Source organism: Nerophis ophidion, linkage group LG12 (genome assembly GCF_033978795.1).
Source record: "Nerophis ophidion isolate RoL-2023_Sa linkage group LG12, RoL_Noph_v1.0, whole genome shotgun sequence".
In the NCBI taxonomy this organism is placed as follows: domain Eukaryota; kingdom Metazoa; phylum Chordata; class Actinopteri; order Syngnathiformes; family Syngnathidae; genus Nerophis; species Nerophis ophidion.
Genome location: NC_084622.1, coordinates 25,239,551 through 25,263,024, shown reverse-complemented (window position 1 = coordinate 25,263,024; position 23,474 = coordinate 25,239,551). Strand labels below are relative to the sequence as shown.

General features: G+C 39.5%; 1 protein-coding gene across 1 annotated transcript in view; it reads right to left on the bottom strand.

Moving 5' to 3' along the window:
* Nucleotides 1–20,405, bottom strand: part of smad3b (SMAD family member 3b) — a 39,965-nt gene extending 19,560 nt beyond the window's left edge. Inside the window, exons 1-5 of the mRNA XM_061917145.1 lie at nt 19,932–20,405; nt 13,024–13,217; nt 4,476–4,610; nt 1,453–1,527; nt 1,295–1,345 (exon numbers count right to left, since the gene is read on the bottom strand). Coding sequence (XP_061773129.1) covers nt 1,295–1,345; nt 1,453–1,527; nt 4,476–4,610; nt 13,024–13,217; nt 19,932–20,134 — 658 coding nt within the window. The 5' untranslated portion in view covers nt 20,135–20,405. The remainder of the gene's footprint in view (nt 1–1,294; nt 1,346–1,452; nt 1,528–4,475; nt 4,611–13,023; nt 13,218–19,931) is intronic.
* Nucleotides 20,406–23,474: the final 3,069 nt, after the last annotated feature.

The following is a 23,474-nucleotide window of genomic DNA, read 5'->3' as shown; positions in this document are numbered from 1 at the left end:
TAAACAAGGCGACTCGATAAAGAATTTGGGTATTATCTTCGACCCAACTCTCTCCTTTGAGTCACACGTTAAAAGCGTTACTAAAACGGCCTTCTTTCATCTCCGTAATATCGCTAAAATTTTCTCCATTTTGTCCAATAACGACGTTGAGATCATTATCCATGCGTTTGTTAAGTCTCGTCTCGATTACTGTAACGTATTATTTTCGGGTCTCCCCATGTCTAGCATTAAAAGATTACAGTTGGTACAAAATGCGGCTGCTAGACTTTTAACAAGAACAAGAAAGTTGGATCATATTACGCCTATACTGGCTCACCTGCACTGGCTTCCTGTACACTTAAGATGTGACTTTAAGGTTTTACTACTTACGTATAAAATACTACATGGTCTAGCTCCAGCCTATCTTGCCGATTGTATTGTACCATATGTCCCGGCAAGAAATCTACGTTCGAAACACACCGGCTTATTAGTGATTCCCAGAGCCCAAAAAAAGTCCCCGGCCTATAGAGTGTTTTCCATTCGGGCTCCAGTACTCTGGAATGCCCTCCCGGTAACAGTTCGAGATGCTACCTCAGTAGAAGCATTTAAGTCTTATCTTAAAACTCATTTGTATACTCTAGCCTTTAAATAGACCCCCTTTTCAGACCAGTTGATCTGCCGTTTCTTTTCTTTTTCTCCTCTGTCCCCCTTTCCCTCCGGTGGCCATGGATGAAGTACTGGCTGCCTAGAGTCGGGACCCAGGATGGGCCGCTCGTCCAGAGTCGGGACCCAGGATGGACCGCTCGCCTGTGTATCGGCTGGGGACATCTCTGCGCTGCTGATCCACCTTCGCTTTGGACGGTTTCCTGCTGGCTCCACTTTGGACGGGACTCTCGCTACTATATTGGATCCACTTTGGACTTGACTCTCACGGTTATTTTAGATCCACTATGGATTGGACTTCCACAATATCATGTTAGACCCACTCGACATCCATTGCTTTCGGTCCCCTGGGGGTGCGGGGGGTTGCCCACATATCCGGTCTTCTCCAAGGTTTCTCATAGTCATCATTGTCACTGTCACCGACGTCCCACTGGGGTGGGTTTTTCCTTGCCCTTATGTGGGCTTTACCGAGGATGTCATTGTGGTTTGTGCAGCCCTTTGACACACTTGTGATTTAGGGCTATATAAATAAACATTGATTGATTATTCATGCAAGAGTTCATCTTGATCTTGTATAGGAGTCTATTAGATTGTGCTGGCACACCCAATAATGATACAGAAGCTAAAATGTTACAGTGAAATTGTTTCTTACCAAGATTATTATTTATGGGTGACACAGGATTGGGTGACAGGCTGGGTGAACCTGAAATAAAAAGGTAACAACAGGTCCTCCTTAGCTATACTGATTTAATGTATATTTAATGTATAGTTAGAAAGGTTTGGGTTGAACTTTTGTGCACATGGACAAACCTGTATCCATGCTGTGGTTGAGCTGGTGATTTCCTGTCTCGCCATCCTCACTCAGGTATCCGGGTGGGGGTGTTTCTGGGGGGGAAAAAGAAAAAAAAAAACTCACAAAAATTGCTGATTAAAAAAAAAAAAATTAAGCCTCAAATAATTTAGCCTCACCTTAATTAACACAAAATTAAACTACAGTAGAACCTACATGAGTATTTCAAACATAACTAAAAGTTACTATTGTCTGGTTTAAGATATTTCCTTATGTGCCTGTAAATTAGGGTTGTGCAATATGAACAATATGCAAAATACATTTGGCTGACGATACAGTGGAGCTTTTATTTTTATCATCATATTGTGATCATGGATGTTGATGACACATCATCTACAAGTTGGAAACTGAAGACCAGATGAGAGTTTTTGCAGAAGCAAGCCCTAAACTCTGGAACGCTCTACCTCTGTAACTCTTAAGACTTTTAAATCTTCTTTAAAAACACTTTATTTGCGCTGGCATTTAACACAAGCTGAACTGGACATATTTATGGACATTTTAATGTTTTTATTTATAATGTTTAACCATTTTTATGGAGATTCCTTATTTTATTTTATCCATTGTGCTTATGTTGTTTTTACAATTTTTGTAATTGGTTTGTAGAAACTGTGTTTTTATACAAAATGTTCTATACTTATTGTGATTTTTATTTAATAAATGTATTTATCTTTTTGTTTTTAATATGTACTGCACTTCTGGGCACTAGTAGCTGTTTCCGAATTGCGCTATATAAATAAATAAACCTTGACTGTGATATTCTAGTTATGTCCTGCAAATTTGAAGGCGACAAGCAAACGAACGCGTCCTCAACACAATGTAGCATTCTCGCTCGTGGCTAACGCCCCTCCCCAGTGCAACATTTATATCACGATCCTTGCCTCCACAGTAGCAAATAAACGTACATCATCACTAGAGGGCGAGGAATAGCTAAACACAGTACACACCGCAGGGGGATTAAAAAAAAGCTAAGTTTACTACTAAGCTAAAAGTAAACAAGAGTGAGCGGTTCGTTAAAAATATTGACAGTAACGATACTCTGTATAGAATCAGTAAATGGTTGATACTATTGATATTTTTTATTATCACAAAATTGTTTTCGTTATTGTTTAAAAAAACTCAGGAAATGAGAGCCAATAGTAGTTTTTTGCTTTTTCAAAATTATTTTGCACTATTGACTTTATTGTAAGCCCTGCGATTGGCTGGCGACCAGTCTCAGGTGTACTGCGCTTCTCGCCCGAAGTAGCTGGGCCAACTGCAGCTACCCGGCGACCCTAATGAGGATAACCGGTATAAAAATTTGATAGATAACTGGACTTTAATATACATTTTGTAAATGATGAAAGGGAATTTAAAAAAAAAAGTAAATATTGATAGTATTACACAGCCATCCTGTGTTTTTATAATTGTGATACATGTTTTTATAATTCAATAATTTTGAAATTATTCACAATTATCATTTACAGTATATGGCAAAAAATATATCGTGATTAGGGCTGTATCGTAAAGATTTTATCGGTACGATACCCTTATCAATATTCCTTATGAGTACCGGTATTTATCGCGACTCTCATCGGTACTGTATGTAATTTGTGGAAATAAATAATGTGAACAATGCATTTTAATTAGCGTTTTTATTAGTACAAATTAAACCATAACATTTCCAACATGATGAGCAGGAAAGTGTTTTATGAGCAGCTGTTTTTAATTCTTAAAGACGTCAACTATATGTGCCGTGCAAGGTGTAATGCAATTATGTCATCTTCTTGTAAAGATGCACACTGTTTTTATTCGTTACAAATACACTCAGCTGGAAATAATATGTATGTATTGCATGCTTGTGCAAAGCACATACCTTTTACATGATATTTCAGATGTATCATATACATCAATACAATCAATTAGCATGCTGTGTGTGTGTGTATTGTGTAACAATAAGAAATTTATTTGAGTGATGGACTGGAAGCCATATTGAGTAAGAGCAGCTACTGATGTATGTGTGTGTGTAGTGTGTATTATATATATAAAAAAGACAGTGAGCAAATGGAATGCTTGATCGTCCAGTTTGCAGTCAAGAGCCAGAACTGAAAAACATTTAAGCAAAATGTGTTTTATTGACATGCAAACGCGGCGCAAAGAAGTGACGTCAGATGGCAACCAGAGACCTGTCAGTCACAATGGATACTATCTTGCTTCAAAACAACTTCATGGATTATTATACTATCTCAATTTTTCACTTTTTGGAGTGGATCAATATTAATATGTACGGTTCATAAAACGCAATCGTGACCGATCGTGACTCCTCATGTTCACTTCAAGCTGGTAAAGCGTGCGTGACTTTGAGGAGGAAATATTGTGTTTCGAATTTTTGCGTGGTGTTGCTTCCCTTTAGGTTTTATTCAAAGCTGATAAAAATGTGTAGCAGCGGCAGCTGAACTAAATGTGACAGTGTGTCATAATTACAAAAAATACCGATAGCTGTATCGTTAGTCCAGAATCTTCACAGGACTTCATGGACTGACCCAACTAGGAACCGGTACCAAAAAATACCGGCACTCAGTACACATCCCTAATCCCATCCGATTATCGCAAGAGGCTTCAGTATATATTGTAATAAAGACTTTAGGCCATATCGCCCATCCCGACTGTGATTGTGGTGTAATTGTATCAAAACAAATCCTTTCCTGTACGGACTTGAGCCGTCTTGATTATGTCACAATATTGCAGTATTTGTCATAACACTTTTTTTATTATTCAAACAACCCATTATCCATGTGGAATTCAGTTACAAAAAAATACGACTTGGTCATACCATAACAATGGAGCAAATGTTATTAAAATTCAACACCAAATTCATGTTACAATACATATGGTAGTGATGAAATTTCACTTGTTCATCCTCACATCATACCCATGCTAAATATGAAGACCCTTTGTTACATGCAATGCTTTCATTTCTGTGTTACCGATGTACACTTTCTCTCACCGGGTGTGTAGTTACTTTGTGGTTCAATACCAGCAGGGAAGTTGGTGTTCTCAGGGATGGAAGGACTATAGTCATCCAGCGGTGGGAACTCTGCAGGGATATCCGTATGTCTTGGAACTAGGACAGGGGGCAAAACTGGAGACACACATGTATTTTCATCAGAGACCACTGTGTAGGTATTTGGATCATGTCAAAGTAGGGCTGGACGATTATGGCTAAAATAATATTCACGTTTAATTTGGTACAATATATAAAATCCAACATTTTAAAAAATCCTTACATTTATTGGTGCAATACATCTTTGGACAATATTGACCAACATTTAAGTGAAAAGCATAATACTTTTGTAAATGTATCAATAAGTGCTTCAAGTGCATTATGCTTGTGTAATTGAGATTGACCAATTATTGGCCTGGCTAATTATTTTTGACAATATTTGGCATTTTGATGTATATTGGTGTCAGCCCTTTTATTAAATTGTATTTTTTCATTATTGATACTGAATAGTAATAGTTACCTTGACCATCATTACTATAATTTTAAAAGTAACAATCATTGAACAAATACCTATTTTAAATTCGACGGACACATTTAAAACTGGTTATTTTGGCTCAGATGCAGCCGCTCTGCTCCTGTGTCACTTGATTAGTTATGCAAACCACGCACTTGTAAGAGACAGAGCCTATCAGAAACCGGGGTCTTTTGCAGGCTTATTCTCATACACATGGCGGAGAGAAAAGTGTGTATATTAACTTAGGTGGCTGTACGATGTGTCAAAGGTATGTGAACACATACAACTCTCCCATAATTGTAATAAACATCCCAGTCCTCTACATGTCACAAATACTACTAACGTTGCAATGAGCAGAATACCGTAAAAAAACTTTATTAACATAAGTGGCAGCTGCTAGCTCTTGGCACTTTGTGACGTGTCTGTGGATCAAAATATGGATATGAAAAAAGTCTTTTAGACTAGAAACAGAGTTGGCTTGATTACTAAAAACCAGTAACTAGGTACAGTTACTAGTTACTTCATTTCAAAAGTAATTCAGTTACTAACTTAATTACTTACACCAAAAAGTAATACATTACTCTGAAAAGTAACTATTTAGTTACTTCTTTTTTTTAAGGCTCCCATTAATCCCCTTTTAGCCTTCATTTCAGTACTGGTATTGCACTGGAGAATAATACAATCTGTTGATCAACTTGACATGCATTTGGATCACTGAACTCTGTTAAGCAATGTGGTCTACATACAACACACAAAGACAAAGATATGTTTCAGAGGGCCAATTTACTTCAGGCCAGAACAAATTGACAAAACTTTTTTAAATAGCTGCAACATAACATACATAAGTAACAAACCACATAATAACAACATGTCACAACATAGCTGTAAACCTTGCTTCACCAAAGGAAGGTACACATGACATGATTATATGTCATGTCACACATACTGCTATACACACGCCTAATCAGGCATTTTTTTGTCTCAAGGAATTGCGAAATAAATCATGTGTTCAGGAGATCAACACTGTACTGAAGCTCAGAACACTCTCCGCATTTTCCCACTTTTAGTTTAGAGAAAAAGAAAGATTGGCCTGGCCCACTAGGATCCCTCTTTATGTTTGTGAACTTTATAGTCTATACATTTAGAGTGATGTGATAATCAAACACTCGAGAAGTCTAGAATGAAACAGTATATAAGAGAATTGACAGTGTGTGTGTACTTTCAGTGCTGAATGATGAACAGAGGCACAGTTTGGAGTGTTTTCTTTAGCTCGTTTTCCATTTCCATGTTTATATACTCAATGTCCAGGTACGTGGAAAATGTTTTTGTGCCATTTGCTGTTTGACGCCGGTATCATGTTAATTAGCTGACTCAAAGCGGGTGACTCAACTGTAGAAATAGCCTGCATGTCTTCTAGCACATACGCTGCAATTGCTCTATCAATGTTGTCCTGGCTAGCAGTCCATCCGTTAAAATCCTTAGGTGAATGTGAAGCATGTTGCTTTTGTAGCTGTTTCAGCAGATTTGAATTGCTGTTTTGGGCAGTAGATAGTATTTTTGGGACCAAGACACAACTTATATTTAACTAAAATGTTGTTTTCACTGGGCTCGAATATCGACAAAAGAAAAGTAGTGAGAATATCTCCATGTTAAAGAAAGTCGGCTTCGGCTACGCCATGATGTGTTAGTAAAGACAGACACGCCACGCACGCACGCAGCTCGCCTCTTCTCCCTGGCCTCTTTTGCGGCTCTACAATAAAACACACTCAATTTTTCTCAGTTTCTAGCCAACACTACATAAAATAATAACGTAAAATAACGCTGTACCGCATCATGTAGGAACGGTAACTGAGTTACTGAATATTAAAAACGTGTCAGATTACTAGTTACAGCTGAAAGTAACGGCGTTACTTTGTAACGTGTTAGTCCCAACACTGACTAGAAGCATGTTTTTGTGTGTGCTAAAGAACAGCAAACAGTTTTTCGTGAGAGATCCTGAAATAATTAGTATATGCCGCTATATATACGCGTGTGTTTATATGTGCAAGCGTGCGTGCGCATGTGTGTGTGTGTGTGTGTGTGTGTGTGTGTATAATAATACAAAATGTGGATTGTTACGATTAAGCATTGATGAAGATGTTAATAATGTAACCTATGATATTACTACCGGTACCTAAATAATGCTTTTTGACCTGTCCATTACATTTTGTACTTTGTTACTGCATGACAATGTCTTAAAAAACGTTTTCCATTTTGTAAGAAAGTGTCATATTGCTAGGTGATCAGCCTGCTAACGGTCTGTCAGAATTAACACTTTTGAATTTGGAATAATTTAATTTATCACAGTTGGCGTCATTAGTGATACATATTTCATTCAGCCTGTCTGTGTGACAGGGATACAAAACTTTAGGGAGCTATTTATTTATTCAATTTTTTATTTAACTTTATAAGAGATGCTACTGTGCCAACTGGCACTTTTTTTTTTGGATAAGCATGCTTCAGTCATTTAAAGAAAGTTAAGTGTTGGAATTTTTAAAACTATTATTCGAAATGTTGTCGCCAATATGTCACTTTTACTGTAAATAAATATTGGCTCCAAATATCGGTTATCGGCCTCATTCACTACAGATAATTGGTAGCAGCCCTGAAAAAAACACATCAAGCGATCTCCATGGGTGTAAGGTACTTTTTTGAAACCTTTAATTTGTAGGCACACTCACGACCGGCTGTGCCGTACAGCACTGCTATTGTATAAGGGGGACATGATCTGTTGTTCTGAGCTCAACAACTAAGGAGATGACTTGAGGCTGTTCAAAAAAAAAAAAAAAAAAAAGAGCCTCAAGTTGCGACGGCTGTCTTGTTTGTACATTAATGTTACATCTAGGGCTGCAACAACTAATCGATTAAATCGATTAAAATCGATTATTAAAATAGTTGGCGATTAATTTCGTCATCGATTCGTTGGATGTATGCAGTTTTTTGTTTTTGGGTTTTCTTTCTTTCTTTCGCAAACCTTTATTTATAAACTGCAACATTTACAAACAGCTGAGAAACAATAATCAAAATAAGTACAAAATAGCGCCAGGGCGGCGCTGAGGCTACGTCTCATGTGGTGGCAGTAAGCCAGCCAATGATGTGTCATGTGCAGCTCACATGACCACACAGTCTAATTTGCTTGGAAATATTGGGAAAATGGCGGTAAACAGTACCGATAGTTTGGCGCAGAATCATCCGGAGGTAACGTTGCAATGGAGAAAAGTGTACGACCTAAGTCATCAAAAGTGTGGGAATACTTCACTTTAAACACTGCAAAGAAGACCGTTTCCTGCGTGGCACGGAAGTACTACATCGCTTCGGGAGCACCTGAACAGGAAGCATGTGGGAGCCATGAATGAAGGGAAAACTCACGGTACGTAACTTTTTCAGTCCATAGTCCGAGTACATTGATCCGTTGTGTCCGTCTTTGTGTCTTTTTAATATTTTGTTAACGAGGAGATTTTTTTCAGGAAGCGCAGCAGCAACTGTTGTGTATTAACTTTCAGAGTGTTAGGAACTTTTTGGAGAATGCGACGTCTTCATTGTCCATGTTGGTATGAGTGGCAACAGGCATTCATAAGTTCAGCTTTTTTGTGAGTAACGTTGACGTTATCCCTTTGTTGCAACGCGGGGCTAATAGTGTGTCTCCGGCACATTTGACTCTGTTTTGAGAAAGAAAACGCACTGTGGAGAGGCGGAGCCGACGGGCCGATGGCGGGGCGGGACACGCTTTGGCCCAGCTCAAGACGGCGGCCGGGACGAGGAGAATGCAGCGGAACGAAGATGCGGGGTGTAACTGGAGCCACGCTGCAGCAATAGAGATCAGGTGCGTGCCTCACACACCGGTTCACAATTTGCCTATCTCCTCACATTGTTTAAGAGGGGAGAAGGAGGAAAGATCAGGAGGAAGAAGGTGGAGTGTCCGCAGGACTGCAGCAGAAGCAAAACAAGAACGATCCGAGAATGAGCCTCAGAGGAAGACGACGTCACCGGCAGCTGAAAAGCCGACCAAGACGAGCAACGGAGGAGGAGGAGCTGAAAAGCGCCCCGATCGACACTGAAACTTTGTTTATTGAAAGAATAAACGAGAGTCAAACCTGCTCAGCGATGTCCTTCCTGAATTGTCCATGCAACCCACACGGTGACGGCTGGAGTTGTTTACACGCACGTTTACCAGTTTGGAAATAAACGTAACGGAGAGAAATATCTCAGGTTGGTTTCATAATAGGATCAATGTAGCCAGGCCCAATAAAGCTATATACATCTATTTAGACTTGAGTGACGCTTTAGTATAACTAAACGTTATGAAGGTGCTGGAATATTTTGTGCTATCATTCAGAGGCAGCCTAAAATGAATCCTTTATAATTCACAACAGAAACGTGTACAAATTCTGATTCAGTTCTGATCCGATGAGTTACATGTCTGTGTTATTATTGTTGTATGCTACATCCCCTATGTCAACTTATTTCATGTAACTTTTTTTTAAAGGCCTACTGAAATGAGATTTTCTTATTTAAACGGGGATAGCAGGTCCATTCTATGTGTCATACTTGATCATTTCGCGATATTGCCATATTTTTGCTGAAAGGATTTAGTAGAGAACATCCACAATAAAGTTCGCAACTTTCGGTCGCTAACAGAAAAGCCCTGCCTTTCCCGGAAGTCGCAGACGATGACGTCACATGTTGATGGCTCCTCACATATTCACATTGTTTTAATAGGAGCCTCCAACAAAAAGCTATTTGGACCGAGAAAACGACAATTTCCCCATTTCCCACATATGCGGCCCTCTCCAAGGTTTCTCATAGTCATCATTGTCACTGACGGCCCACTGAGTGTGAGTTTTCCTTGCCCTTATGTGATCTCTACCGAGGATGTCGTTGTGGTTTGTGTTGTGGTTTGTGCAGCCCTTTGAGACACTAGTGATTTAGGGCTATATAGATAATCATTGATAGATTGATACATTTATTGATACCCTCAGGGAGTTTCCTCAGGAATATTTAAATTCCAGCAGCAGTGTACAGAATTGAGATCGAATTTAAAAAGTAAATAATGCGGGTTTAAATGGAAAAAGAAAATATTACAATAAGAATAAATATAAAAAAGCAACATAAGAATAAAAATATAATAGTAAAAATAACCATATAACAAGACAAACTAGGCAGCAGTAACCATGATATAAAAAAATGTGCCTTTTACATCAGAAATTATTAAATAAATCAACTAGGTGTGTATTAAGTTACATGTAAATGATACTACTATGTACGTTCATAATATGGTTTCTCTCATTTCAGAAAGAAACAAGCTATCATTAGAGACTTGGTACAAAGGAAGGTGTGCACACCACAGCAAGCGGCTGCATTGACTGATGCTATCCTGAATATGTTGGTAACTGACATGAGGCTACTTTCAATGGTGGAGGATGACGGTTTCAGAAAAATGATTTATGTCCTCAACCCTGGTTGCACTCTTCCCTTGAAGACCCATTTTACCAAACTGATGGAGAGGAAGTATGAGCAGACATTTCAAGCTGTAAAAACTGACATAAAAGCCACCCAGAGCAAACTTGCTCTCACAACTGATGTGTGGACAAGTGTAGCCTACCTTGGCAATACCTGCCACTACATTGGAGACGAATGGAACATGAAGTCAATTTGCCTTACGACCATGCCACTAGAGGAAAGACATTCAGCATCCAACATTGCAGATTAGTTGAAATAGGTAAAAGCCAAGTTTGAAATTCCCCTAAGCAAAATGATTGCTATTGTGCATGACAATGGTGCACTTTATAAAAAAAAATATATATATATTTTTGTAACACTTGCCTTGTTTTATTTGGCAAGTCGAAAGGACATGGTGCCAGTATGCGTTTTTTTTTAAATAAAGTATTGGAAAGGATAGAAATGTAGTTGGTCTCTTTTATCCGATTATTAATCGATTAACCGAAGTAATAATATACAGATTGATCGATTATCAAATGAATCGTTAGTTGCAGCCCTAGTTGCATCAATGATGTCGTTCACAACAACACAACCAGATAAGATGTGATGTGGGTGTATGGATTGTTCTTGTTAGCGTTAGTTTTGTTGTTTAATCGCTGTTTCAAGTGGACATCTCGACATTGTTTATACAGGTCAGGACTGTATTTTCCCAAACAAATGTTCTTTCTCCTCACAATGACAGCATTTCACTCACATGTATGCAGTGTTGGGACTAACGCGTTACAGAGTAACGCGTTATTGTAACGCTGTTATTTTTGGCAGAAACTAGTAGTCTAAGGCGTTATTTTTTATATTCAGTAACTCAGATCTGAGTATGTTTTACTGGAGAGCTGCAGAAGAGGTGCGGGAGAAGAGGCACGCTGTGTGTGTGTGTGTGTGTGTGTGTGTGTGTGTGTGTGTGTGTGTGTGTGTGTGTGTGTGTGTGTGTGTGTGTGTGTGTGTGTGTGTGTGTTGGGTGGGGGGGAGGTCTGTGTTTACTAACAAGACATTAAAGCTGAGCCTAAGTCGAGTTTCTTAACATGGAGATATTCTCACTACTCTTCTTTTGTCGAGCACAAAGAAAAGAACATTTTAGTTTAATGTAAGTTGTGTCTTGGATAAACGATCCTATCTACTGCCCAAAACAGCAATTCAAATCTGCCGAAACAACTACAAAAGCAACATGCTTCGACGAAGCTAGTAAAGAGAGAGACACTTCACCCCCAACACCATCTAAGCAACGGCGGCTGGATTTTAACGGAGGGACTGCTAGCCAGGACAACATTGATAGAGCCATTGCAGTGTATGTGCTAGAAGACATGCAGGCTATTTCTACAGTGGAGTCACCCGTTTTCAGGCAGCTAATTAGTATGATATCGGACATCAAACAGCAAATGGCATGGAAAACATTTTCCACGTACCTGGACACAGTGGACTGTGAGGACATAAACATGGAAAGCAAGCGAAAGAAGACACTCCAAACTCTGCCTCTGCTCATCATTCAGCACTGAAGGTACACACACTCTTGTCAATTCTCCTATATAATCTTTCATTCTAGACTTCTAGAGTGTTTGATTATCACATCACTCTAAATGTATAGACTATAAAGTTAAGGCCAGACCAATCTTTCCTTATCTCTAAACTAAAACTGGGGAAATGTGTAGAGTGTCTGGGCTTCAGACATGATTTTATTTCAGAATTCCTTAAGGGAAAGAAAACGTTTGGTTAGGCTTTATGTATGCAGTGTGTGCCTTCCTTGGTTTAACGGTTACGTTGCTGTTATGCCGTTTGTTACTTATGTATGTTTTGTTGCAGCTATTTAAATTAGTGTTGTCAATTTAATCTGGTCTGAAAAACATTGGCCCTTAGAAACATATATTTGTTTTTGTGTGTTGTATGTAGACAACATGGCTTAGCAGAGTTCAGTGATGCAAATGCATGTCAAGTTGATCAACAGATTGTATTTTTTTAGTGCAATAACAGCATTGAAATGAAGGCTAAAAGGGCATTAAAGAGGGCTTTAAAAAAATAGAAATAAAAAAATAAAAATAAAATAGAATTCACTAAATACTTACATTTCACAGTAACGTGTTACTTTTTGGTCTAAGTAACTGAGTTACTTCTGAAATAAAGTAACTAGTTAGTGGTTTTCAGTAACTAACCTGCATGCATGTTAATTACCAAGATATGCTTTTCACAGCGGATTACAGTTTATGGTCAATTATGTGATTTTGTCCCCAGTGACATTAACGTGGAAATCATATAAGGCACACTAGCGCTGTGTGAAATAAAAAGTAGCAACCATGGTGAGATCTCAAACTTCAGGTAGACGTCTTTTTTTTTTACTGTTACGCTCACTCATCCGTTTCACCGTTACAAGCGCAGGAATTTACATGCACCTTGCGCGGCCCATTAATCGTTTTTTATATTATATTTTCATGATTGTGAGAAGTCAAAATTGAAATTGAGACAAACATTTGATTAATTGTCCAACCCTACATCAAAGGGAGTGGCACTCACTTGGCGTCTCCACTCTCTGGTAGTGATAAGGGTTCACACACACTTCATCTTTCTTTGTATGGAAGGCGTATTCACAGTGGTCGACGGCCCTCAGCTCGTGGTGGGACTGCAGGTCGGGCCAGCGCCATAAGCGGCAGTAGATGACATGAGGGAGACCTTTTCTGTGCGAGACCTGGAGTCGACCGTCGAGTGACCTGAATGATACCAACAATTAATGAATTATTAGCCTCCATAATTGAAGAGATGAGGGATCTTTATTACGACGAGAACCATGTGGTTTTTGAAATGATGTTGAACACAAAATGAATGAGGTGGAAGGGTAATAAGTACTATTTTAAAATTTACAGCTCATAGTCTTCCTTGCATGTATGCAGTATCCTTTTAAACAATAAATGTCCACGGTTGCATCAGTGCATAGTAAATAATATACCCAGGCATGAAACCAAATTTCCAGTGTCGAATATTGATTGATTGATTGAAACTTTTATTAGTAGATTGTACAGAACGGTACATATTCCGTACAATTGACCACTAAATGGTAACACCCGAATACGTTTTTCAACTTGTTTAAGTCGGGGTCCATGTAAATCAATTCATGGTACAAATAAATACTATCAGCATAATACAGTCCTCACACAAGTTAATCATCAGAGTATATACAGCGGGGCAAATAAGTATTTAGTCAGCCACCAATTGCGCAAGTTCTCCCACTTAAAATGATGACAGAGGTCTGTAATTTTCATCATAGGTACACTTCAACTGTGAGACAGAATGTGAAAAAAAATCCAGGAATTCACATTGAATGAATTTTAAAGAATTTATTTCTAAATTATGGTGGAAAATAAGTATTTGGTCAACCATTCAAAGCTCTCACTGATGGAAGGAGGTTTTGGCTCAAAATCTCACGATGCATGGCCCGATTCATTCTTTCCTTAACACAGATCAATCATCCTGTCCCCTTAGTAGAAAAACAGCCCCAAAGCATTAAAGTGTTTATCGCCTTCCTATCAGTCATTTTTTTCTTAATAATGAGCAGCTAGCGTAATCTCAAGACATTCGGGTGCCGTGAATGTCAATCAAGTGACGATAGTGGTGTAGATGGATGATCGCTAATTTTTAAGTCTTATTATTTTATTGCCTGGCTGGCAATCGACGTAAAGGGCACTCTAAGTTTAAATTGTGCATAATGTTAAAGTGGCCAAAAATAATTCAAGGCCCGTTTCCATATGAGTTGGGAAATTGTGTTTGATGTAAATATAAATGGAATACAATGATTTGCAAATCATTTTCAACCCATATTGAGTTGACTATGCTACAAACACAACATATTTGATGTTCAAACTGATAAACATTTTTTTTGTTGCAAATAATCATTAACTTTAGAATTTGATGCCAGCAACAGGTGACAAAGAAGTTGGGAATGGTGGCAATAAATACTGATAAAGTTGAGGAATGCTCATCAAACACTTATTTGGAACATCCCACAGGTGTGCAGGCTAATTGGGAATAGGTGGGTGCTATGATTGGGTATAAAAACAGCTTACCAAAAAATGCTCAGTCTTTCACAAGAAAGGATGGGGCGAGGTACATATCTTTGTCCACAACTGCGTGAGCAAATAGTCAACAAAGTGCAATTGCAAGAAATTTAGGGATTTCAACATTTACGGTGCATTATATCATCAAAAGTTTCAGAGAATCTGGAGAAATCCCTCCACGTTAGCGGCATGGCCGGAAACCAACATTGAATGACCGTGACCTTCGATCCCTCAGATGGCTCTGTATCAAAAACCGACATCAATCTCTAAAGGATATCACCACACGGGCTATGGAACACTGTAGAAAACCACTGCCTCTAAATACAGTACGTCGCTACATCTGTAAGTGCAAGTTAAAGCTCTACTATGCAAAGCAAAAGCCATTTATCAACAAAATCCAGAAACGCCGCCGGCTTCTCTGGGCCCGAGATCATCTAAGATGGACTGATGCAAAGTGGAAAAGTGTTCTGTGGTCTGACGAGTCCACATTTCAAATTGTTTTTGGAAATATTCGACATCGTGTCATCCGGACCAAAGGGGAAGCGAACCATCCAGACTGTTATTGACGCAAAGTTCAAAAGCCAGCATCTGTGATGGTATGGGGGTGCATTAGTGCCCAAGGCATGGGTAACTTACACATCTGTGAAGGCACCATTAATGCTGAAAGTTACATACAGGTTTTGGAACAACATATGCTGCCATATAAGCGCCGTCTTTTTCATGGACGCCCCTGCTTATTTCAGCAAGACAATGCCATGCCACATTCAGCACGTGTTACAACAGCGTGGCTTTGTAAAAATAAAAAAGAGTGCAGGTACTTTCCTGGCCTGCCTGCAGTCCAGACCTGTCTCCAATCGAAAATGTGTGGCACATTATGAAGCGTAAAATACGACAGCGGAGACCCCGGATTGTTGAACGACTGAAGCTCTACATACAACAAGAATGGGAAAGAATTCCACTTTCAAAGCTTCAACATTTAGTTTCCTCAGTTCCCAAACGTTTATTGAGTGTTTTTAAAAGAAAAGGTGATGTAACACAGTGGTGAACATGCCCTTTCCCAACTACTTTGGCAATTGTTGCAGCCATGAAATTCAAAGTTTATGAGTTTGAACATCACATATCTTGTCTTTGTAGTGCATTCAATTGAATATGGGTTGAAAAGGATTTGCAAATCATTGTATTCCGTTTATATTTACATCTAACACAATTTTCCAACTCATATGGAAACGGGGTTTGTAAACATACTTGTTAAATAAAGCTTCTGCCTTGATTTCGATGTCTTTTTAGACCTACTACACTACTGTATATTTAATGTTGGTCATTATGGGGGCACTTAGAAAGCCAAGTTATTTCTGAGGTAGTACATGGTGAAAAAAGTTTGAGAACAACTGTCCGAAGGTGCACATTTTCTCCAACACGTAACCAACAAGAATTGGAAGAATCTACCATATTTTCCAGAATATTAGGCGCACTTAAAATCTTTTTTTTTTTCTTTCTCAAAACTCGACAGTGCGCCTTATTAGCCGCTGTGCCTAGTATAAGGAATAAGTTTGTTTGAGCTTACCCACCTCAAAATATTTTATTTGGTACATGGTGCAATGATAATTGTGAGCAGTAAATGGCAGTCAAACATAAGAGATAAGTGTAGGCTGCACTATGATGGCAAAATGTCTCAAGTAAACACCAACATTTTAAATGTTTCATTGAAAATATAGAACATTACATATACCACTCAAAACTCTATCAAAATGTTTTAGTACCACTTTGGTAAGCTATGAAGCCGCAACGTTTGAAGGATTGTCGGCACATTAAACATAAGAGTATTAGTATGGTGTGTGTAATAAGTAAGACATATTATCTGGCGTTTTGTTTTGCAATATTATGCAAATGCAACTTTTCTTACCTTCTGGCACCTGCTGATCTGTATAAGTCCTGAAAAATTGCGCGCGTCCGTGCGTAATAATATTCTGGGGTTTATTTTGGGGATGCCATTTTAATTTTAAAGCAGTAACCCCACACAGTATCCACCTTGGTGTTTTTGCATGCCACTGCATACTAGGAAACAGTCTTTCTTATTTGTAATAAGAAATCAAAAGGCACCCAAATACTGGGTGATATTTGAACACCAACATTGCACTTGATATGTCTCTTGTCGGGGAATTTTGACTGAGCTTCAGGATAAATGCTGACAAACAAGGCCTATTCCACCACACTAGAGAAGGAAAGTGCAAGTTTGAAGCAGAATAGAACAAATGATTCCCTCTCATGCATCCAGCAGACAGCTGCTACTTTGTAAACCTGCAGCCTCTCAACCAGTGAAATTAAACCATAATCTAAACAGTGGCCCACGCCCTCCTGGAGTTTAAAGCGCATTCACACTAGGGCTGGGCGATATTGCCTTTTTTTAATACCGCAATATTTTTAGGCCATATCGCAATATACGATATATATTACGATATTTTGCCTTAGCCTTGAATGAACACTTAATCACAGCAGTATGATGATTCTATGAGTCTACATTAAAACATTCTTTTTCATACTGCACTAATATATGCTACTTTTAAACTTTGATGCAGAGAGGGAAATCACAACTAAGTCAATTGACCAACACTGTATTTAGTAAAGTTATTAGCAGGTGACTTTTCAAATTATGCTTAATATTAGCAGTAATGCTACTTTTGGTAGCAACGCTTGTGCCCCACAGTTGACAAATTAAAGTTTTCTATTTGACAAATTCCCGCTTGAAGCCGAACCACCGCCAGACGATGAGCCCCTTGCTGTTTTTCTTGGGAATTAGTTCTTCCTTCATTTGTTACGAGATTAGCACCTTCTTTCTCTGCAACAACCCGCTAGCATCACAGCTAACGTTAGCCACGCTGCTCCCTCTCCGCTGGGCGAGATCGTATACGTATGTGATGTATGACGTGACAGTAAGTGACGTAGGAATGTGCGCCTGCTTGTCTGTGAGGAGACACAGGAAATAGCGAGGAGAGTGTAATGCCCGCAGCTGCGTGAGAACGTCTACTTGAATATTACGATATCGTCATTTTCTATATCGCACAGAAACAAACCCGCGATATATATCGTATATCGATATATCGCCCAGCCCTGATTCACACCCAAAAAACTGGGCAACTATTATGAAGACGTCACAAGAGGGGCACTCCAAAGTTCATAGGCCATCATCCCATAAGCAGAAATAAAAAAAAGTCAGTCAGATAGTGATCGTATTGATCCAGGTGACATTGCCATCAGTTTTTTAGCACCAGCATTATACTGTAGTGAACACATGTGATGCACTGTTATTCCATCATTCCCAAAGTCCAGTCTCAACATCCTCCGAGTCACACCTCCAACATCCATCAATCCTTTTTCTACCACTTGTCCCTTTTTGCGGTCACAGGGAGGGGCTGGAGCCTATCTCAGCTGCATTCGGGCGGAAGGCAGTGTACACCCTAGACAAGTCACCACCTCCTCGCAGGGCCAACACAGATAGACAGACATTCACACTCACATTCACACACTAGGGCCAATTTAGTGTGGCCAATCAACTTATCCCCAGGTGCATGTCTTTGGAGGTGGGAGGAAGCCGGAGTACCCGGAAGGAACTCACGCAGTCACGGAGAGAACATGCAAACTCCACACAGAAAGATCCCGAGCCCGGGATTGAACTCAGGACTAAACTCTACACAGAAAGATCCTGAGCCCGAGACTGAACTCAGGACTACTCAGGACTTTTGTATTGTGAGGCACATGTCTGCTACATATACATTACAATACATTAATATAGAAAACAATGCTTAAATGTTTTCTACTCACTCACGTTTTGGATTTTTAGGTTGCAAAGTGTGACGCTCATCGAGTGAGCATCACAAATCACAAAAAATTATATATTTGAACGTGTCAACGTAATTATGCTCCAGACAAAAAAGTTCTACATAAATGTCAATTTATGAATGTAAGGCCTACATTTTCAGAGCAGCACAGTGGTAGAGGGGTTAGTGCGTCTGCCTCACAATACGAAGGTCCTGAGTAGTCCTGGGTTCAATCCCGGGCTCGGGATCTTTCTGTGTGGAGTTTACATGTTCTCCCCGTGACTGCGTGAGTTCCATCCGGGTACTCCGGCTTCCTCCCACCTCCAAAAACATGCACCTAGGGATAAGTTGATTGGCAACACTAAATTGGCCCTAGTGTGTGAATGTGAGTGTGAATGTTGTCTGTCTATCTGTGTTGGCCCTGTGATGAGGTGGCGACTTGTCCAGGGTGGACGCCGCCTTCCGCCCGATTGTAGCTGAGATGGGCTCCAGCGCCCCCCGCGACCTTGAAGGGAATAAGCAGTAAAAATGGATGGATGGATGGGCCTACATTTTCTAATTGCCTGAATGGGTGACAATTGTCAATCAAATACGCCCGAATGCAGTTGAGATAGGCTCCAGCACTCGCCGCGACCCCAAAAGGGACAAGCGGTAGAAAATGGATGGATGGATATTGGAGAGTAATTAAGATTGAAAAAAGCCTTAAATTGATATATTTGTTAAAAACAGTGAAAGTGATTTAGGTAGCCCCTTTTTCCAGTTTTTAAACATTTTATAATATTGTTGTTGTAAGCACAATACCAATGGCACGCAATGTCAAATCAAATGAAATCAAATGTTTATTGGATTCACCACTATACAGTGTACATCCACGACAGAACTACTGACTAAACTACAACCACAACTTGGTTTACTATTTATAAAATATAATAATGTAGGGTTACCTGGAACCTGAAATAGGCCACCCGGCCTAAATCCACACTTGATAGTAGTTGAGTCAGTAGTTTAGTCGTGGATGTACACTGTATAGTGATGAATCCAATAAACATTTGATTTGATTTGATTTGACATTAAATTAGCAAAATGCGGTAGCGCATTTTGCAAATTGCGCGCCATTGGTATTGTGCTTATAACATTATTACTCTCTGTATTTAATTGTGTTTTCTTTCCTTGATGTTGAAAGTGCATTGACTTGTGTCTGAATCATAAATGTAAGTGTGTTGTTCAATATTAAAAATAAAACTAAAAGAAAAATTGACATTTGAACGGTTATCCATAAAGCTTTGGTAAGTTTAATTATTACGACCGAATCAAGCAAAAATGTGAAAAGTAGGTTATGGCATGTTTTGGAAGTACTCACAATGCACGCTATTATTGGGTTTCGCTATATGTTTGGGTGTTATTTTTAACACAAGTACATTCAACACATTGTAGAATTGTCATGTTGTGATATTAGCAATGCTAAAGCTAACAGCTAACTACTCTGCAGGCGCTCGCTGTCAACATCACGTTAGCTTGCTAGCTTAGCTCAGCTTTAGCCAGCGCTCAGGCTGCTTACCTCGGTATCGTTAAACATTCGGTGTTGACATTCTGTGTTGTGATGGCCTTTTCCAACTCCTCTAATTGTCCCGTCTTCTTCAACTTCTTCACCAGACTTTTCACAGCCTTTTCGCACCATTTCTCCTCCTGGCCGTTCTGCTCCCCCTTCTTCCAACCGAGAAGCCTCTTCACGATCGGAGGCGTGAAGGGTAATATGGACATTTTTAAATGTCGAAATTAATTAACACTAGTTTGATTTTAAGTGCAGGAAGACATTTAAAAACTGCCGTTTCCCTCCAGCGAATGTGTAAGCTAAGCCGCCTGCTTACTCGCCCTCTCCCCAAAAGGTGGCTGGTAGCTTAGGGGAGGGCAGCGTCTCCCGTGTCTGTCCGCTTAAGTCGACTGAATGTCGGTCAGACAGCAGCAGAACACCCGCCTGGCGCCTGTGTCCTCTTGCCTGCCTTTCTGCCCGCCCCTCCTCCTGCTGCTGCTGCTCGCCGTTCAGCTGCTCCACCATCCCTCCACCTGCTGCATAAACATACTAATTTCATTCTACAAAGTACACTCATTACAAAAAGGGACTGGCACAAGTCTCAGTCTCGGATATGAGGGAAAAAGAAAAGTAAAACGAGGCAAAGGGCTGGTGCATCTTTGCAGAAATAACTTAGAATGTTTTGTTTCATATAGTTCAGTGTGTTTCAACCACAGTGCTGCGGCATGCTAGTGTTCCGTGAGATACAGTCTGGTGTGCCGTGGATGATGATGTTATTTCACCTATTTGGGTTAAAAATATTACTTGCAAAATAGTAATTATAATCCGCAAATGTGCCATTGTTGAGTATTGGTGCTGTCTCAAGCTCAGAAGAGTAACCATGTAATACTTGACGACAGCTGGAGGCGCTGTGCAGGCAAAAAAATATCTAATGCTTAAAGGCCTACTGAAACCCACTACTACCCACCACACAGTCTGATAGTTTATAGATCAATGATGAAATATTAACGTTGCAACACATGCCAATATGGCCTTTTTAGTTTACTAAATTACAATTTTAAATTTCCCGGGAGTTTCGTCTTGAAAACGTCGTGTAATGATGACGTGTACGCAACATGTCACAGGTTTTAAGGAAATATGAGCGCTGCACACACACACAGCTAAAAGTCGTCTGCTTTAACAGCATAATTACACAGCATTTTGGAGATCTGTGCTGCTAAATCTTTTGCAATGTGTTCAATTAATATTGGAGAAGTCACAGTAGAAAGATGGAGTTGGGAAGCTTTAGCCTTTAGCCACACAAACACACAGTGATTCCTTGTTTAAAATTCCTGGAGGTGAAACTTTCTTATGGATCACAGCGCGGTCAAGCCAACATGGATCCCTACCAAATGTCAACCAGCAGGTTTCGGTGAGAAAATTGTGGTTAAAAAGTCAGTTCTTACCGGACAAAAGCTGAGCTTGTGCTGTCCATAGCTGCCGTCGACTCCCCTGAGACACTGCGCGTCAAGACACCCGTGGAGACACCCTTCCGACTATCAGGTACCGTTTAAATCACTAAAACACTAGCAACACAATAGAAAGATAAGGGATTTCCCAGAATTATCCTAGTAAATGTCTCTAAAAACACCGGAATCCGTCCCAATGCAATCGCGTTTTTTTTTAAGTTATTTTTTTTTCTTTTTTTCTTTTTTCTAGTCCGTCGCTATCAATATCCTCAAACACAAATCTTTCATCCTCGCTCAAATTAATGGGGAAATTGTCGTTTTCTCGGTCCGAATAGCAGTTTTTTTCGAGGCTCCCATTAAAAATAATGTGAATATGTGAGGAGCCCTCACACATGATTTCATCGTCTGCGACTTCCGGTAGAGGCAGGGCTTTTCTCTAAACACCGAAAGTTGCGAACTTTATCGTGGATGTCCTCTACTAAATCCTTTCAGCAAAAATATGGCAATATCGCGAAATGGTCAAGTAACGCACATTGAATGGACCTGCTATTCCCGTTTGAATAAGAAAATCTAATTTCAGTAGGCCTTTAAGAGGTTAAAAGGAAAATCTCATTTCAGTAGGCCTTTGACCTTTTAAAGGCCTACTGAAATGAGATTTTCTTATTTAAACGGAGATAGCAGGTCGATTCTACAGAATGTGTCATATTTGACCATTTCGCGATATTGCCATATTTTTACTGAAAGGTTTTAGTAGAGAACATCCACGATAAAATTTGCAACTTGTGGTCGCTAATAAAAAAGCTCTGCCTTTACCGGAAGTATGTGCGCGTGACGTCACGAGTTGCAGGGCTCCACACATATTCACATTGTTTAGCAATGTGAATATGCAGTAAAAGCAATTCGGACCAAGAAAGCGACAATTTCCCCATTAATTTGAGCGAGGATGAAAGATTTGTGAATTAGAATATTGATTGTGAAGGACTAGGAGAAAAAAAAAAAAAGCGACGGCTCCGGGCGGCAGCAGTGTGAGCGTTTCAGATGTAATTAGACACATTTACAAGGTTAATTCTGGAAGATCCCTTATCTGCTTATTGTTTTAATAGTGTTTTAGTGAGATTTTAAAGATTGTAAAGACATACCTTCAGGTCGGATTGGCTGTGGTGAACACGCAGTGTCTCAGAGAGAAGCCGAGGAGCCAAGCTCACAGCTGCCTTTTTTGACAGCTGCTGCAGGACGACGAATAATCAATTGATGTCTCCGGTAAAATATAAATCACAATTTCCCCATCCAAAAACATGCTGGTTGATGTAGAGAAAACATGTTCGCTTAAAGCTTCACAACAAACAAAAACCGGCTGTGTCTCGGTGCTAAAGACAGCTGCAATCCACCGCTTTCCACCAACAGCATTGTTCTTTATAGTCTCCATTATTAAATGAACAAATTGCAAAAGATTCAGCAACACAGATGTCCAAAATACTGTGTAATTATGCGATTAAAGCAGACAACTTTTAGCTGTGTTTGGTGCAGCGCTAATATTTCCTTACAGTCCGTGACGTCACGCGTAAGCGTCATCATTCCGCGACGTTTTCAACAAAAAACTCACGGGAAATTTAAAATTGCAATATAGTAAACTAAAAAGGCCGTATTGGCAAGTGTTGCAATGTTAATATTTCATCACTGATATATAAACTATCAGACTGCGTGGTCGTTAGTAGTGGGTTTCAGTAGGCCTTTAAGGCCCAAGCTGTTTGTTTACATGCTTTTTGTATTTCTCTTTGCTATTTGGGCTTATTGGACCCTAATTAGAATAACAACTAAAAATCATCTTTTAATGTGATGTACTTATAGTCCATAAGTACACAAACGTGTAATTCATGTGTAATGACATGCAATTTTTTATTTTTACACTTTTTTTTCCAAATTCCATTTTATGTTATACTCTTCTGACACCACCAGATAGCAGTATAATTGTCCATGTGTCGGCATAAGACCCCGATTCAGTAGTGTACACAATTTTGGAAATAAGAGCTAAAAGGTGCTGTCCATGCATGTGGCCACTAAGGCCTTTAGTCAAACCAAAAATCAAAAAAAGGTGAGTGAGTGCCCCTGAGAAAGGGTATTG